This window comes from Lithobates pipiens, unplaced genomic scaffold (assembly GCF_037356315.1).
Source record: "Lithobates pipiens isolate NorthernLeopardFrog02 unplaced genomic scaffold, aLitPip1_a1.2 Scaffold_22, whole genome shotgun sequence".
Lineage (NCBI taxonomy): Eukaryota > Metazoa > Chordata > Amphibia > Anura > Ranidae > Lithobates > Lithobates pipiens.
Window position 1 is genome coordinate 316,441,556 of NW_027507784.1, and position 19,963 is coordinate 316,461,518.

At 41.0% G+C, this 19,963-nt stretch overlaps 1 protein-coding gene across 3 annotated transcripts in view; it reads left to right on the forward strand.

Annotated features, from left to right (window-relative positions):
- The window catches only part of CACNA1H (calcium voltage-gated channel subunit alpha1 H), a 364,555-nt gene that overhangs the window by 321,998 nt on the left and 22,594 nt on the right, over positions 1-19,963 (forward strand). For all 3 annotated transcript variants that reach the window (XM_077449411.1, XM_077449413.1, XM_077449412.1), the window contains exons 26-27: positions 9,815-9,948; positions 13,518-13,588. In XM_077449411.1, coding sequence (XP_077305537.1) covers positions 9,815-9,948; positions 13,518-13,588 — 205 coding nt within the window. The remainder of the gene's footprint in view (positions 1-9,814; positions 9,949-13,517; positions 13,589-19,963) is intronic.

A 19,963-nucleotide genomic window follows, 5' to 3' on the forward strand; every position in this document is an offset into this window, starting at 1 on the left:
CATTCTGATTTCAGAAACTTTGTTGAATGGAGTTTCTCTTTTCTGTGTGGACATGTAGAGAGACATACATTGTTCTTGAGCATTTTGAAACAGGATATCAAAATGAATCCAACATTATGCTTTCTGGTTGGAATGTATATGGTTAGGAAAAGCTAATACTACAAGACTCTGGAGACCTGACTATCACAGCCATAATTATATGACCAAAATGATTATATGACCAAAATGATGTGGTTGCCCCTCCAAATTACTAAGTTTAAGTGTTTCCAGTGAAGATGACTGTTAATGCTATAGCATATAAAGATGTTTTAGATAATTATGTGCTTCCAACCTTGTGGAGACAATTTGGAGAAGGCTCCTTTCTGTTCCAGTATGACTGTGTCCCTCTGTAGAAATTCAACTCCAAAAAAGACAAGGTTTGATGAGATGAACTTGAGTGGCCTGCACAGAGCCCTGATCTTGGCTAAATGTACATAAATTACCACAGATACACTGCAAAATCTTGTAGAACGCCTTCACAGAAGAATAGTGGCTGGAATAGCCACAAAATTGGAGTGGATGGGGACTCCATATTACTGCCCATGGATTTGGAATGGGATGTTCAACAAGCTCATATAGGTGTGATGGTCAGGTGTCCACAAATGTTTCTTCATAAAGAATTGTTTAAGTACACCACACAACCATTGAGAGAAATTTAGTTTTATTTGCTTTTTTTGAATCCATGGTTTCCGTCATTGTTGTGATACGCCATTAAATTATTTCTGACGTCTCATCAACATACACATGCTTAAACACAAATGTTAAAGCTGAATTCCCAGATGATAAAAAAAAATAAAGGAATTCTGTTATTACGCTCATTGAGGGTAAAGTGGCAGGTTCTGTTGAAAACCTCCAATATGGCAATTGGCCACTCAGGCTGAATCCTGGGAAGAAGAGGTGGTCCCATGCTCCCCCAAAGCCAGATGCACCAGGTATTTCCAAGCAGGAGAAGGAGGAGCTCAGGGAAGGCAAGTCTCCATGGGTGGGTATGGATTGCTTTTAGGAGATCCTGTCAGTTTACACTGAAAGGGAAAAGTGAAGATTTCACTAAATCCAGTTATGTATTTTTTTTTGTTCCGTAATATGTTTATTGAACATTTTTAATGAATTTGACAGAAGAAACGTAATAAAAAAAGAAAACAAAACTATTAAATACAAATACACCTACAAATACAAACATGGTGGATCCAAGCCAAACATCAAAACAACATGGGTACAATATGCACAGTATCACATTACAATCAAACAGATGTTTCAACAATGTATAGGGCATACAGAACAGGGAGTCCCATCAATTAATGGTATCTAAAGTGAATATGGGCTTAGTTCTAAGACTTGCCCTAATGCATGGCAAAACCCCCCTTCCAACCCTTCCTTCAGTTATGTATTTGTTAAACAAATAACTGCATTTTTATACAGACTAGGGGTCTCCAAACTTTCTAAAGAAAGGGCCAGTTTACTGTTCTTCAGACTTTAGGGGAGCTGGACTGAGCCCGGTGGTGGTAAATAATACCCGACCTTTGCTATTAGGGGGATAAATAGTATAGTGTGCCATTTTTGTTGTCAGTGGAAGGAAATATGCCCCATCGTTGGTATCAGTGTTAGTAAAAGTGGCTGAAGGGACGGATAAAGGCAAGCAAAGGGCCACATCTGGTGGAGTTTAGGGCATCTCCACAACATATGTATTAAGTTTGCGTACCTCCACAGCACGGACATAGGGGGGAATCTCTAAGCTTCCAATGAAATAGTTTCTCCAGGGTATAGTATGATCTATGATCTATGTAGAATAAACAATTGAAGAAAACAATTGAACGGCTGCACTCTGAATAACACCTTTTATTTGTGGCAAAACAGTGTAGAAGATCCAAAATGTGTTACATCATGTGTAGAAGATCAGTGTTGAAGATCTAAAATCTGTTACATCATGTGTAGAAGATCAGTGTAGAAGATCCAAAATCTGTTACTTCATGTGTAGAAGATCAGTGATGAAGATCCAAAATCAGTTACATCATGGTGATGAAAGGTACAGACAGGCTAACACGTTTCACATCAATATAGATGCTTAATCATAGCAATGATTAAGCATCTATATTGATGTGAAATGCATTAGCCTGTCTGTACCTTTCATCACCATGATGTAACAGATTTTGGATCTTCTACACTGTTTTGCCACAAATAAAAGGTGTTATTTGGAGTGCGGCTGTTCAGCTGTTTTCTTAAATTTTCTACACCATTGCAGAGCCTTCACCTGAAGTTGTGAGTGGGGGCGGTTATTAGATTCACCAACATGCTTGGAGCGGCATCGCTACCTAGTAGAATAAACAATTGTGTTCATTTTTGTGTGGCAGAAGACGAGGGCATATCTATGGGTTTTTTAGACTTGTTTTGTAAGATCTCATGCAGTCGTGAGATTAGACCCTGCTTTTGATCCTCCTTCGTCAACGGTGAGATTATTTTAGAATTACTGAATTTAAATTCAAAGGTACGGGCCTGAGTCTGTAAGGTATGTCTGAGCTGCAGATATTGGAAGAACCTCGGAATTCCTCAGACAATCGAGAAAATGATTTAAGGCCATAATTTTCAAACAGTTGCTCTATAAGTCTCAATCCCTTCCTCTGCCATAGCTCAAACCCTTCCAGCCTCTGCAGCTCATCACAGTTTACATTATTCCAGATTGGGGTATAAGGGGTATAGCCCATGATTTTAGTAATATTTTTCATTTCCTGCCATACCTTAAACTGTTTACCTGGCACAAACTTTTTGTCCATTTGTAAGGTTTTTGTCTCCAGCAAGAAAATCAATCTATCTGCCTTACATAGAGGTAATAATAATCCTTTTATGTAGTCAGTCTCCTCAATTTCCGTCCACCCATAGAACTGCTATAGTTGTGTGGCCAAAAAGTCATTTTTAGGTTGTGGAATGCCAAGTCCCCCTTCATCTTTGGCTAACATTAAACGTGTTAATTTTATGCATGATTTCTTTTTTTTTTTAAATAAACCTGGTTTTAAGGTATAATACATGTCTCAGAAACCTCTCAAGGCAGTCATTTTGTAAGGCTCGTAGTTGCCTTGCAGTGTGCAAAGTCACTTCCCCAAAATGATAAGGGAGCCATATGACTTGAAGTCCCTTTTAAGTATCTTGGGGCATATTTTTCAGACTACGGCATTTCTGCAGAAACTACGGCATACATGTGGGTTAAAACCGGACCCAGCATTCCTACACATTGAAAAGTCATAAACACCAGTTCAAACGCGATTTGAATTATCAAGTGGCATCTGAGCAGGGCAAGCATGCCAACGGCTCTGAAAATGTGGGAGTGATGAGGGCGCAGATTGTCACATCGCTGTGCCAAGTGCAGCCCTTGAGATCCTGGCATGGCTTCATCCGTCTCTCAGTGCTTTCATCTCCAGACAAGGTCAGACCAGTCCGTAATGACATTAAGCCTGGCTACCCACCGGGGCTGATATCGCGGGCACATCTACCTGCCAGGATCAAGCTCAACTCACTTCCTAATTAGTGCCCCAAGCTGAGAGGCCCGAGAACCTGATACAGCTCATTTGCATGGGCGCCTGATAATTCGCTCTCTTTGGACGTGCGATCTAGATGGCGAGCTGTCCTTTTGTAACACTCAGAGGCCTAACTACATTGTCGTGTCATCAAGCGCTAGACCCGAGCTGTCACAGTCATGCTTATTAAGATGAATTTACTAGGAAACCAGATTTCAGTGTGAAGGCGCCGCTGATAATTACTGACAGTCTGCTGAATTTGCTGCAGCGTTGACTCCGGGCAGATATTGATTTTCTCCTGTAATCGCCAATTATTCAGGTAATTCACACACCTGTAAACCATGATCTGGCTAATTAGAATAAAGGAAATCAGCAGTAGACGGTGGACGTTGAACGGAAGTTCCAGAATAAATGTCAATCATTCTCTTGTAATTGGTTCATTAAATGATCAATTGTTAAATTTATAGGATGCCGACCTGTACTAAAATGTCAACAGAAAACATTGCTCTGCGCTCCCTCCCACGCTGCTCATGTGATCAAATCCGCTGATTCAACTTGCATAAAGCTGTTTCCAACTTGAGAGCTCTCATCAGTAAAAGATGCAGATGCCATGGTTCCTAGAAACAAGATAACCAATTAAGAGACCAGAATCATGCTGAAATCCCAGTTTAAATCAGATAAAGATATTTGAGGTTCATCAAAATGAAAGGTGTGCAAAGCAGTGGTGGCTGGTGCTCAAAATTATGAAAATAAACCCTATCAATTGCAGCCTTGCTGTACCCTCAATCACAGCCACTGTGCCATCAAATGCAGCCCCTATGCCCATCAATTGCCGCTACTGTGCCATCAAACGTAGCCACTGTGCCATCAAACGCCACCACAGTACCATCAAATGCAGCCACTGTGCCATCAAACGCAGCCACCGTGCCATCAAACACAGCCACTGTGCCCATAAATTACTGCCATTGTACCATCAAACGCAACCACTGTACCATCAAACACAGCCACTGTTCCTATAAATTGCTGCCACTGTGCCATCAAACGCAGACACAGTGCCCATCAAATGCAGACACTGTGCCATCAAACGCAGCCACTGTACCATATCAAATGCTCCCACTATGCCATCAAATGGTGCCACTGTGCCCCATCAAATACAGCTACTGTGCCCATCTTATGCAGCCACTGTACCCATCTTATGCAACCACTGTGCCCAATCAAATGCAGCCACTGTGCAGCATTGAATGCAGCCTCACTGTGCCCCATCATATGCAGCCTCACTGTGCCCCATCATTTGCAGCCTCACAGTGCCCCATCATATGCAGCATTACTGTGGCTCATCAAATGCAGCCTCACTGTGCCCCATCAAATGCAGCCTCACTGTGCCCCATCATATGCAGCCTCACTGTGGCTCATCAAATGCAGCCTCACTGTGCCCCATCAAATACAGCCTCACTGTGCCCCATCATATGCAGCCTCACTGTGGCTCATCAAATTCAGCCTCACTGTGCCCCATCAAATGCAGCCTCACTGTGTCCCATCATATGCAGCCTCACTGTGCCCCATCATATGCAGCCTCACTGTGCCCCATCAAATGCAGCCTCACTTACCTTACAGGCAGCTCCGCTCGGGCATTCCCACTGAGCAGCCGACGTCACTTCCAGTTTCCCTTTCGATCACGGAAACCGGAATTAACATCTTAACTTGAACAACAAAGCTCCCGCCCATAGTAATACTACAGGTGGAAGCTGCTAAGCGCTTTGGATTGCGCCGCAAAGCAGGTCAAAAGTCTGCAAATGAAGAGCCTATAGGGAGAGCTATAGGGCTGGCTCAGCAGAGGGTGTGTCTGACCTCTGCAGATAGATACACTGCTTCCACAGAAAGCAAAGGGGCCTTCTCTTTGGTATGCTGGCAGGGGACAGGCTTTTCTGTTAAGGGTGTGGCTTCTTTTAAAGGAAAACAAACTATCACACACAGAATGCCCTTTTCACCTTTTTGTTTCAATATCTGTACTTCTCATTACTGATGATTTCCTGCAGCATGTATGCAGATACTTTCTGTCTACATGTACTCGCTCCAGAGTCAGCTTCACATCATTGTTCAGGGCCGGTTTCTTGATGGTGACAGTGGTCGACCTTGTTTATGCAATGAACGTTGACGTGGCCACTTATAGTCTCTGCTGAAAGTATATGCATCAGGCTGACAATGGAGCAATTGTGAGAAAGGGAGAAAGCGTTGTCACCCTAAAACAGGAAGCGCTTGCACAATGATCTTCATGGCAGGATCACCAGGTATCATATTAGTAAAAGCTGCAGATTAAGAAGGATTAAAAATGTGCAAATGGAAGCCTATGAAATTTCCACAGACATCAAGTGACTCAGGGCCTAGAATTTTGGTTATGTGAGCAGCATTAGCATGTGTATACATACATGTACCTTGGTGAGTTTTGTGTATTTCTTCCTCATCTGTGCAATAATCCAGTGTGAGACTTTCCCACTGTGCAGGAGCTTCCTGTAATAAAGACCGCTCACTGCTGCTCTCTCTCCTTGTGCAGGGTGACCGGTCTTTTCTCCGCCCCTCCTGTAGTTTTCTGCAGGGAGCCTGTAGTGGGTGGGGTCTGCTGGATCCCTCCCACAGCTCTGTTCTCTTCACAGGCTATGTATAGCACAGTGATGATGTCACTATTACTTTTAAAAGGTAACATCTAGATTTGCAAAGGCATTGGTGCACACAAAATAGATTAATATCCTTTGTGGCTATGAAGGAAAATATTTAACTCCTTCAGATCCGTACTATAGCTGAATGATGGCTACAGCACGGATCTATTTTGCCAGGAGGCCGTCAATAGACATCCTTTCCTTTGCATGTTCCACGCACGCACTGTGATCACCAAGTCAATGAGATGTGGGTGATCACAGATCCCGGCCCCTTACCACGTGATCAGCTGTCAGCCAATGACAGCTGATCACGTGATATAAATAGAAGATCGGTAATCTTTTTTTTTTTGCTCCTCACGCTGACAGTGTAAGGAGAAAAAAGTCGATCACCGGCTTCAGTGCAAGGGACATCGGTCCCGAAGAGAAATCGGTGAACCCGCCTCATCTGTGCCCACCAATACCGCCTTCTAGTGCCACCTGCCAGTGCCCACACAGTGCCATGAATCTGAATAAGTGCCAGCAATCAGTACCCACCAACGGGGTACTCAGTACCACCTCAGTCCCTCATCAGTGCCACCTAGCAGTGCTGCCTATCAGTGTCCCCTACCAGTGCTGATCAGTGCCCATCACTGCCACCTATCAATGTCCATCACTACCACCTATCAGTACCCTTCAATGCCACCTATAAATGCCTTTCAGTGCTGCCCAGTGCCCACCAATGCCACCTATCAGTACCCACCAGTGCCACCTCATCAGTGCCTACCAGTGCCGCCTATTAGTGGCCATCAGTGCAGCTTATTGGTGCCCATCAGTGCAGCCTCATCAGTGTACATTAATGAAGGAGAAAAATGACCTGATTGCAAAATATATTAACAAAGTATAAAACGGTTTTGTATTTGTTTTTTTTTTAAATTGGTCTTTTTTTTTTTTTTTTTTTTTTTAACAAAAACTAAAAAACCCACAGGTGATCAAATATTACCAAAAGAAAGCTCTATTAGTGTGAAAAAAGGATGATAAAAATTTAGGTACAGTGTTGTATGACTGTGCAATTGTCCTTCAAAGAGTGACAGCGCTAAAATCTGAAAATCGGTCTGGGCAGGAGGGGGCGGTTTAGGTGCCCAGTAAGCAAGTGGTTAAAAGAAGGGTTTTGTGCCCTTGAGTTCAGCTTGAAGAAAGACTGGAGCAGCTTTTTGCTTTTCCTCTATCCATCCCAGCAAAACCATTACCATAGCTTTGAGTATAGGTATGCTGTCTCCCAACATTACCATATATAATTTATACTAATAGGTGTTCCTTGTGAAGTCAATTAAAAAAGAAGTGAGGATCAGAGTGCATAAATGTACCTGGCAACAGAAAACTGTCAGAAACCTGCATGGTTCTATCTTTATGACACAGAGGGCCAAGTCATTACAGATTTCAGCCATACAAGAGTTATTCATAAAATGATAATGAATTTATTGTTTATTTTAATGAAAAAACGCCATAAATGTTTAGCCCACATGCTATTAAAAAAAATATTTTCATAAAAAAAAAAAAAAAAAAAAAATGATGATGCCACTTACATTCAGAAAGCACCCATATCCATTGGAAGAAGTAAAGCGTCTCCCTATAATGCCATACTCCTACAGGACAGGTGCTCTATAGTGAAAGAAACTAGAAAGCATGATGAAAGCCTAGTGTTTAATGTCATCATAGAACATAATGGAAATATAAGCTCAGTTGAAAAGACAACACCACATCCCGGTTTATAATGGATCAAAAAGAGGAGAAAGAAAATGGATTGAGACTGTAAAGGTGTTGAAACCTCCCCTCAGAGTAACAAGTGCACAAGCATGTTATTAAAAATTATTTTTTAATTCAAAATTTATAAAAAAAAAGTGTAGTGTTAAAGGTAGACATTCCTTTAAAAGCAGAAAATCTATACTAATACATAATTCTTATCATATGCACTCCTGAAGATCATGATATCTCCCCATGTATATACACAATATATTATATGTTGTAATACCACATTGTAACAAAGACAATGCCATAACACATTGGGGAGAAGTATCAAAATCTGACGTGTTTCGCCTTGTTAGCTTCCTCAGGGGCTCAAACAAGGGGGATGATAAGAAAAAGTTGCTATTGGAGGAGCAAATGGCATTGGGGTGAAGTGTACAGAACACCAACCAGATGCATCGAACCATAGACACAATCCCAGACAGAGGAAATGGCGTTCTGAGCTTTTAAATTGGATACAACATGGAGAAGCCACTGGCCCAATATTCAATATACTTGTATATGTATTGTGCCACTCCTGCGATAAATGCCCTAGAAGTGTCTCAATCTTTTAGTGGTCCTGAATCAGAGCTTCAAAACATCTCCTGCCATATATGTTCCTCATAGACCAGCTGTTATTCAATAACTCAGCTCCATCAGAGCGTCCCTTATCATTATTACTATTATTATTATTATTATTTAGTGCCATAATCTTGCAGTGTTCCACCGGGGAATTACCCAGTGAAACTATCAAGGGCACTGGGTTGTATATACATTATATAAGTAAGGTCACAATTAAACAGCTTTTCATTTTGCTGCAGCTTGTGTGTTGCCTAAGAAGCTCCTCTAAGATGACTGAATACAAAGATTTAATACATATAAGGGAGCTGTTTACTTGCCAAATTATTTGCATTTTTCTCCATCCAGTCCTGAGTTTTACACAGTTCCGCCACACAGCACAGCCCTGACTTATGCCCCATACACACGGTCGCAAATTCCGACGGAAAAAGTCAGATCGGTTTATGTTGTCGGAAAATCCAATTGTGTGTGGGCTCTATCTGACTTTTTCCGTTGGAATTTCCGACGGAAAAGGTTTGAGAGCTGGATCTAAAATTTTCCCACAACAAAATCTGATCTGAATTTTTCCAATCGTGTGTAGAGAATTCAGACGGACAAAGTGCCATGCGTGCTGAGAATAAATTACGAGACTAAAGCTATTGGCTACTGGCCTCTTTGTAGTCCCGTCGTACGTGATTTACGTCACCTCGTTCTGAACGATCTGATTTTCCGACAACTTTGTCCGACCGTGTGTATGCAACACCAGTTTCGGCCAAAATCCGTCTGAAAAAATCCAACGGATTTTGCAGTCAGAATGTCCGACCGTGTGTACGGGGCATTTCAGGGCAGGAGACCTGAATTTTCTCTACTGCAGTCAAGGAACATTTTGTCTTTACCCCACCCTGCAACTAGACAGCGAAAAGAGAAACATCAGACAGATGAGCCCATCTCTCTGTCACTCTGCTTTCTCCGACCATCAGCATATTCTTTGTGAACACATGAGCACTGCAGGTAGAAACTGATTTGCTCTTTGTGCTGCTTCTCCCTCTGCCATTATGAGCTCTGCTGTACAGTTGAGGATGATACCAAGTCAAACGAACATACTTACACTGCTTGAATTTAAAAAATACAGTTAATGCTGTATTAATGAATACAGAGCAGAATTCAGTTGTGTCTTGTATATCTGCCTGGAGTTTAGCTTTAAACTGTTTTTTGGACTGTCACTAACATGATGATTAATGTTTAGAGGATATCTGTGCTATTCACATGGGGTTATAGATCCTTCTTGTCTGGCAGGTGGAATCAGCTTGATCTGGCGATCGTTCTTCTCTCCATCATGGGGATAACACTGGAGGAGATAGAGATCAATGCCTCCCTTCCCATCAACCCTACCATCATTCGCATTATGAGAGTGCTGAGGATTGCTCGAGGTAAGAACTCCAACATGTAACTTAGTATAATGGTGCCCATATTTATACATTACCTTGATTTGAAGTCCATTGCATTATGGATATAGAAGACACGTCTGGCCAGTCTCCCCGTCAAATTTTAAAAAAGCTTAACTTTTCAATATAAGTCGTTGACACCAGGGGTGTCTGGTGGATTCGTACATAACAGATAGGCATATGATGTTTATGTGGATAGGGGATATTACTGAGCTAACTCAATTAGTGAAGAAAAATGAACAGCTGCTACATACGAATGTGACAAAAATTCAATGCAAACGATCAGGGAAAAATGTAGCACTAAAAATATAAAACAATAAACATTGAACAATATATCAAGTATTGTGTGTAAATAATAAGAAACCTTGTGATAAAAATCTCAAATATAAGGAATATAAAACAGAACATGTATATAATGAGTAGAAACACAGGTGAGAAAGTCCCAAAGGTGAAACAATCTTATGGTAAAGATATATGGAGACCACCATGAAAAGTTGTTGCTCAGAAGTGGGGTACAAAGGCCTCAGCAGGCATGTAGAGCATCAGGGATAGTGTGTCCTCCACCGGAGATAAGGGGTATACACTCTTACTGGAAATAGTGGACTCGAATGTCAGTGACGAGTCAATCAAGCGAGAATAGCCCGATCAGCAGATTTCCAAAACGATCCAGGGAATCCAAAGAGCTCCAAGAACGAATCCAGGGAATCATGCAGGTAACCGTGAGGCTGGAACTCAGATGTTACGCAGCCAGACTGGAAAGCCAAAAACCAAGTTTTGATGACTCAATGTGATCTTGTAATCAGAGTTTTTGGTGTCAGCGTGCTTTTGCTATAGATTACCAAGTGTCAACGTGCCATTGGTATAGATTACCAAGTGTCAGTGTGCCATTGGTATAGATTACCAAGTGTCAGTGTGCCATTGGTAAAGATTAACAAGTGTCAGTGTGCCATTGGTAAAGATTACCAAAGTATCAGTGCGCCATTGGTATAGTTTACCAAGTGTCAGTGCGCCATTGGTATAGATTACCAAGTGTCAGTGTGCCATTGGTATAGATTAACAAGTACGGTACAAAAGGTAAACCGCGCTACTCAAACAACAAAAGAAAGCAACCTATAAGCAGCAACCCTAATCGTAATACTCCGATATCAAACTAAATAGGTGAACAAAATGAGCTGCGCTAAAAACAATGAAACTAGAAAATAATCAAACACCAAAAAACCTAATCAACCTATACCAATAGACGTAAAAACAGTATTAAATTGACAGAAAAATGTGATTAGTGAATAGTATACATGAATACTAACGTATCGTCATAAAGTGAATAAAATGTATACTAGACCTAAATTGACATTAATGTGAATATTACAAAGAAAACCCCCACAATAATTAATGTAGATTGACACAAAAAAAGGGTTATAATGTGTGCTAGATTTAAACGAATAATATTAACTAAAATAATATTCAAAAAACCATAAAAAGTTCATATGTGATGAAAAAAATATTATTTATATAGTCCCAAGATTAATATTGGTTCTTCAAACTTGACATAAAGGTGCAAAAATATCCATAAATGCGTGTATATAAAAACAAAAAAAATTTTTTTCAAAACAATCCTCCACCAGTGAGAAGAGGGGCCGCTTACCAGAGCTTTAGATCCCAGTGTTAGTGAGATCAGTAAGGCAACAGCACAGAGGTTTCTGGGTGAACCGTCACAGGCATCCCACCATCTCCATCTCCAATATGAAGCCTCCAATCAAGAAACGAAGGTGTCGTAGATTGCTGACACCACGCTGTCTCTATCTCCAATACGAAGCCTCCAGTCCGGGAACGAAGGTATCGTGGATCATATAAAAAATCAAAGACACTCGCATAGCGTAAAACCACTTGGTTTAATAAAGTAAAGTTTAAAAGATTTACACTCACATGCGTAAAGAAAAAACGATCATATAAAAACGAGCCGGCCGGACTCGTGTGCCGCCCGCACTTCCTGGTTGGGCGTAGAACGCGGAGACGTCAGAACGCCTTCTACGCCCAACCAGGAAGTGCGGGCGGCACACGAGTCCGGCCGGCTCGTTTTTATATGATCGTTTTTTCTTTACGCATGTGAGTGTAAATCTTTTAAACTTTACTTTATTAAACCAAGTGGTTTTACGCTATGCGAGTGTCTTTGATTTTTTATATGATCCACGATACCTTCGTTCCCGGACTGGAGGCTTCGTATTGGAGATAGAGACAGCGTGGTGTCAGCAATCTACGACACCTTCGTTTCTTGATTGGAGGCTTCATATTGGAGATGGAGATGGTGGGATGCCTGTGACGGTTCACCCAGAAACCTCTGTGCTGTTGCCTTACTGATCTCACTAACACTGGGATCTAAAGCTCTGGTAAGCGGCCCCCTCTTCTCACTGGTGGAGGATTGTTTTGAAAAAAATTTTTTTTGTTTTTATATACACGCATTTATGGATATTTTTGCACCTTTATGTCAAGTTTGAAGAACCAATATTAATCTTGGGACTATATAAATAATATTTTTTTCATCACATATGAACTTTTTATGGTTTTTTGAATATTATTTTAGTTAATATTATTCGTTTAAATCTAGCACACATTATAACCCTTTTTTTGTGTCAATCTACATTAATTATTGTGGGGGTTTTCTTTGTAATATTCACATTAATGTCAATTTAGGTCTAGTATACATTTTATTCACTTTATGACGATACGTTAGTATTCATGTATACTATTCACTAATCACATTTTTCTGTCAATTTAATACTGTTTTTACGTCTATTGGTATAGGTTGATTAGGTTTTTTGGTGTTTGATTATTTTCTAGTTTCATAGATTAACAAGTGTCAGTGCGCCATTGGTATAGATTACCAAAGTATTAGTGCGCCATTGGTATAGTTTACCAAGTGTCAGTGTGCCATTGGCATAGATTACCAAAGTTTCAGTGTGCCATTGGTATAGATTACCAAGTGTCAGTGCACCATTGGTATAGATTACCAAGTGTCAGTGTGCCATTGGTATAGATTACCAAGTGTCAATGCGTCATTGGCCTGAAATAGCAAGTGTTAGTGTGCCACTGGTATAGTTTACTAAGTGTCAGCATGCCATTGGTATAGATTACCAAGTGTCAGTGTGCAATTGCCCTGCAATAGAAACTGTCAGCATCCAATTGGTCTGGAATACCAAGTGTCAGTGTGCCTTTGGTATAGATTACCAAGTGTCAGCGTGCAATTGGCCTGGAGTAGAAAGTGTCAGCATCCAATTGGCCTGGAGTAGCAAGTGTCAGCATCCAATTGGTCTGGAAAACCAAGTGTCAGTGTGCCATTGGTCTGGAAAACCAACTGTTAGCATGCCATTGATATAGATTGCCAAATGTCAGCATGCCATTGATCTGGAATACAAACTGTTAGTGTGCCATGCACTGTACTTATGTGTCAGTGTGGCATTTTTTAGGGTAAAAAGTGTCAGTATTACTTTATTCTGGGATACCAGGTGGCAGTGAGTAATTATTTTCTTGTGTATTTACAAAAATCGTTCTCCTTGCAGTGCTGAAACTGTTGAAGATGGCAACTGGGATGCGTGCTCTACTGGATACCGTTGTTCAGGCACTACCACAGGTAATTAACATTCTTTGATAATGTCCTGTGGGTCTGACGGGCCACTATTAGGACCCTAATGTCAAATGTATTTTGTGGTATATTCTTATGATGTCTCTAATTGTGCCAGCATTGTCTTCTACTAATTATGGCCTCCTTGGTCCCCAATTACACCTAACATGTGTCTATGTTGCCTTTGTCAACAAGAAGGCAGAATTGACCTGGTTATGATGCGTATAGACACAGAGGGGTTGATTTACTAAAACTGGAGCGTGCAAAATCTGGTGCAGCTGTGCATGGTAGTCAATCATCTTCTAACTCCAGCTTGTTCAATTAAGCTTTGACAAAAAAAAAAAAAAAAGATGGAAGCTGATTGGTTCCTATGCAGAGCTACAACAGATTTTGCACGCTCCAGTTTTAATAAATCAACTCCTGAATGATCTTCTACTGGACGTTCACATCAATGTGTAGTAGTAGTTCAATTAGTCTTAGGCTCCATACACACTATTAGATTTTTTTTTTGTCTTCAGATTTACCAAAAGCATGTAGTGGAAGGGCCTGCCTGATTGCATATAAATTGAAACTCTTAGCCCTTGTACACACGGTCAGAGATTCCGTCGGAATCTTTCCTATCGGACCGTTTTGTCGGATATTCCGACTGTGTGTGCTCTGCATTGGACTGTTTCCGTCTGAATATCTGACCGACCAACTTTTCCAACTTGCCGGTAAAATTTTACGACAAAATGCTCCAATCGGACATACTCAGATCATGTGTAGCCTACTCCGACGGACAAAGTGGCACTCATGCTCAGATCAAATTCCTAGACCAAAGCTATTGGCTACTAGCCTGAACGTAGTCCCGTCGTAACGAAATAACGTCATCACATTATGTACAATCGGATTTTCCGACAACTTGGTCCAACCGTGTGCATGCAACATCACTTCCGGACCTCTTCCGGAATTAATCCGTCGGAATAACTCCGACGGATTTGGTTGTCGGAATCTCTGACCGTGTGTACAAGGGCTTAAGGTTTGACCTCATATTATATGGTTTTGGTAAATATGAAGACAAAAATCTGCAGAAAGTCGAATAGTGTGTATGGGGTCTAAGTCCTCGCTTCTTCTCTTCTTAGTCCTGTTCTTCGTTCTTTGCGTTATCTTCTGCAGCTGATGCTAATTTGTTTCTGTAGGACAAAGATGGGTTTCATATCCTGCCGGCAGCCCAATTAATCCAGTATTTTGACTCATGACGGTTTGTTGTGCTGTTTGCTTTCATGGACACCGTAGCCATGGAGCCACCACCAGATTCCTGAGAATTTCTACAAATAATTCTTTGTGCAACCCTCTGAAAATCCTATTTATAGATTAGTGCATGACTTATTTCTATTAAGACATCTTTGTGTAGACTTGTATATTAGACTATTTCTCCTGAATAGTCAGTAGAGAGAAATAGAACACGGCCAGCCAAATTTCATATTTAAAGAAAAAATTATGTCCTGGATGATGTTGGGAGATCAGGGTGATATCTGCAGTGTTCATTTTTAGGTCAGAAAAAAATGCTGATACTCACAAAGAGGGCCTTTCAGAATAGAACTATGGGAGCTGCTGACTTGCTTTAAAGGTGCAGGTTCCAGGGTTGACAACACACTAGAGATTCCAACTCCTTTTCGTCTATCCAAAACGGAAAATAAAAGTTTTGGCTGAAGTTGTACTTTTATCCCATTTGGAGAGTAGAGGAAGCCATAGCTTGTCTTCCAATCTGACTGATTTAACTCTAATGCCGCGTACACGCGACCGGTTTTTCCATCAGAATAAACTCTGATGGTTTTTCCGATGGAGTTCCGCTGAAACGGACTTGCCTACACAGTATCACACCAAAGTCCGATCGTTTAGAACGTGGTGGCGTAAAACACGTACGACGGGACTAGAAAAAGGAAGTTCAATAGCCAGTTGCCAATAGCTGCCCTTGCGTTGTTTTTGGTCCGTCGGAACATCATACAGAGAACCGTTTTCCCAATAGAAATTGATTCCTTTGGAAAGATTTAAAACATGTTCTATTTCTAGGTCCGTCAGAATTTTCGGAAAAAAAGTCAGCTGAAGCCCACACACGATCAGAATATCCGATGCATTAAGTCCGTCTGACTTTTTCTGCCGGAAAATCCGACCATGTGTACAGGGCATTACTCATGGATTCGTACATTAAGGGTGTAACTAGGAATCCATAACAAGAGTTTCCAACCTCAGAAGGGTTTCTTTTTCCAACTGGGATTTTTCAACTTCCCGGAAGTGTCTGTACAATTTAGCTATTCCTTCCCCCTTCAAGCCTACTCACTCTATTTTTTATAACTTGGAGTCAATTTTGCATGGAAGCATCTTAGTAGATGGCATAGGCTGTTCAAATGTGGGCAGATCTGTCACCAAGAACAAGTGACTCTATATTTTTGCATTACTAAACCACAACCCAATAACTGGTTCCGCTGATTTTCTGCCACGGGACTGGCAAGGTAAAAGGCCCAGTGCTTTCTAAACATTTCAAGATTTTACTAATGATTTTGATAGGTCAGAAGAAAGGAACTTCTATCAATGGCCAGTCTTATACAGCTGCTGTGTCCTTCATAGGTGGAAATTGCTTGGGGCATCAAATATCACAATTGTTGTTTCCACCTTAAATCTAAAATTAAAAGCAGCCATTGTATGACTTAAAATATATGTACTTTATCCCCAAAAATTATTATTTTTTGTTTTGAATAGAGTAGGCATGGATCAAAAAAAATCTATAGAGTTATTTTTGTTCCATCTGTGTGTCGCATTGGGGAGATTTACCTTCACTTCTTTTCCCAGGGACCAAACTTTAAATCTCTTGAAAGTGAGGGGAGTTAAAGCGAAGGTTGACACAAAAATGGAACCACCACTTTCGGAACCTTCGCACATTTGGCACTGTTCAGGGTGGGGGGTGCAGATACCTGTATAATACAGGTATTTGCACCCATTTCCGGGCATAGATTCCCCCCCCCCCCCCGCTGTCTGCTGGGAAACACATGGGTCCCAGAAACAGCAAGAACCATCCGGATTGTGCAGTGCGACTCGCTCAGTAGGGAACCGGGAAGGGAACCCGCCAAGCTTCAGTTCCTGATTCCCTTACCGAAGATGGCGGTGGCAGCACCCAAGAGCCGAGCGACAGATCGACTTCGGGTGCCGACATCGCGGGTGCAATTAACAGGTAAGTGTCCATATTTTGAAAGTCAGCAGCTGCTGTATTTGTAGCTGCTGACTTTTTTAAAAAAAATGGTGAACCTCTGCTTTAAGCCTCGTACACACGATTGAAAAAAAAAATCCGACTGTGTGTATGCTCCATCGGACAAGTGTTGTCGGATTTTCCGCAAACAAATGTTGGATGGCAGGTTTTAAAATTTTCAGCGGACAATGGTCTGTTGTCAGATTTTCCTAGCATGTGTACAAAAGTCCATTGGACAAAAGTCCAAAGTACAAACACGCATGCTCGGAGGCAAGGAACGAGCCAGAAGCGGTCAGTCTTGTAAACTAGCGTTCGTAATGGAGAATTAACATTTGTGACATGGCAGATTATGAAATCTCGAAATGCAGCGCACAATTCTCTTCTTATTTAATGGGATAATAATGAAGCTGCTTTGCTGGTGATACTGATGGAGTTACTGCAAACACATTTTTTTCAAAGGCTTTTTTTTTCTAGTGATATCAAGAATAATATTATTATGCTTTTTTTCTTTATTTGGGCAAGTTACCCCAACACCATTATCCTGTAGTTTTTAAGATCAAAGATACAACTATGTTGGTGTCCCTTGTTAATTTTACATTGTATTTTTTTAAATGTAACTGCTACTCCCAAACTGTCATTTGAAGGAAAACATATAGCCAAGTATTATTCTACACTATTCTTTTATTGTGCATTAAAAAAAGAAAACAAATAAAATTAGACATGCTATCTGCCAATAGAATTTAACCAAAAAGTGCATTCTATGCATCCAAAAATATAGAAAATATACCAAATCAAATCATTATTATTCAACCAAAAAAATTATGTCACAGCAATAACTCCAAGGCCATTAATAAATAACACGTTATCTCCTCCGATTCCGCAACATGGCTGGTTGATGAACGGCCATTGAGAAACAAACTGAAAAGTGTGAAATGAAAAGCGCGAATAAATACTCATCAAACTTCTACTAACACGAAATTAGCAGAAGGAGCCTAAAGGGTGGCGCTAAAGAGCTGAAAAAATAATGTAGTATGTCACTACATTTGTAATTGTTGGTCAACATTTCTGTGGCCGAATGTATGCAAGACAAGTTTAGGCCAACGCCCTTTGGACAAAATTCCACGGTTTTGTTGAAGAACAATCTGATCATGTGTACGAGGCTAAAGATAAAATCTGGTAACAATATCTAACTGTTGAATATTCCATCACTACAGTAAGTCCTGATTGCAATGCTCACCAGTACAAAGTGCGGTTGAATCTGCTCAGTGGAGACACAGACAGTAATAAAAACTTTAAATACATTTAAATGAGGTGCTGGATTTGATTTATCAGTAGATCGAGCTTGTAGAAAGTCAATCTGATTCATACGGGGCGCAGTGGCTCCAGTGAGGCCACTCTCAACAAAACCCGGGTACCGCTTAACTAAGGAACCCAGCGTTTAGGATTCACACGTAAAAAGTCTAATGAGAGCGCCAGACAAAGATCAAAGAGCCCAAAATCTTTTAATATTATTGTTATTTCATAACTTTAAAACATGAAACACAGTGAATGTTTTATGTTTTCTTGTTATGAATTAACAACAATTTTAAAAGATTGTGGACTCTTTTATCTTTGGTCTGGTGCTCTCATTAGACTTTTTACACAGCAATAAAAACTTGGCAGAGGGTCTACCCCTTCCCTTTCTATCCAAAACAACTTTACATACACTTTAAAAGCAACAAGAGAGACGCTTAAACTGAGATTGCACCTCTCTATACAAGCTACAAATAAGTGCTGCGCTAATCAGAGGCTATTCCCATCATGATAAGATACAAATCAATAAAGTGCATATACTTGGGAAAAGAGGATTTTAAAACTGTTGAGTCCTTCTATCAGAGTGATTCACCAGTAGACTCACATTCTTAAAAAGTAATCTTAATTACAAATTCATTAAACGGTTTATGGAGTATTAATCCCCTAAAAGAATTAAGAAATTCAGCAGGCCATATTTAGTATTGCAACCCTCGCAATAAAAGGCAACTCCCCTACATGCATATACACTAAATTACCAAAAGTATTGGGACACCTCCCTTCTCACACACACATGAACTTTAATGGTATCCAAGTCTAAGACCTTGTACACACGGTCGGACATTCCGACAGAAAATGTCCGATCGGACCGTGTTGTCGGATAATCCGACCGTGTGTGGGCTTCATCTGACTTTTTCCGTCGGAATGTCCGACCAACAAAGTTTGAGAGCTGGATATAAAAAATTTCCGACAACATGATCCGATCGGACTTTGTCCGATCGTTTGTAGAGAATTCCGATCGGACAAAGTGCCCCGCATGCTCAGATCAAATTCCTAGACCAAAGATATTGGCTACTACCCTACACATAGTCCCGTCGTAACTAAATAATGTCATCACGTTCCGAACGATCGGATTTTCGTCCGGCTCTGTGTATGCAACACCATTTTCGGTGAAAATACGTCAGAAAAAATCCGACGGATTTTGTTGTCGGAATGTCCGACCGTGTGTACAAGGGCTAAAACCTCGTACACGCAATCGGATTGTTCGCCAACAAAATCGTGGAATTTTGTCCAAGCACTTTGCACTAGTAGTTTGCACTTGTAGTTCAAAGTGGATTTGCCTTTTCGTAAATAGCCCCCCTATGTGTTTTACTTCAAATGGCAGTTTGGGAGTAGGTAGTTACATTTAAAAAAATACAATGTAAAATTAACAAGGGACACCAACTAGTTGTATCTTTGATCTTAAAAACTACAGGATAATGGTGTTGTGGTAACTTGCCCAAAAAAAAAAAAAAAAGCATAAGGCCCTTTGCACACTGGGGCAGTGCGGGCGTCGGCGGTAAAGCGCCGCTATTTTTAGCAGCTCTTTACCATCGTTTTAGCGGCGGTCTGCAGCCGCTAGCGGGGTGGTTTTGACCCCTGCTAGTGGCCCGAAAATGGGTTAATACTGCCTGCAAAGCGCCGCTGCAGCAGCGCTTTGCCGGCGGTATAGCCGCGCTGTCCTATTGATTTCAATGGGTAGGAACGGTTTAGGGGCGGTGAATACACCTCTCTTTTCACCGCTCCAAAGATGCGGCTAACAGGACTTTTTTCACCGTCCTGCTAGCGCACCGCTCCAGTGTGAAAGCCCTCCGTGTGTACGCGCCGTTATA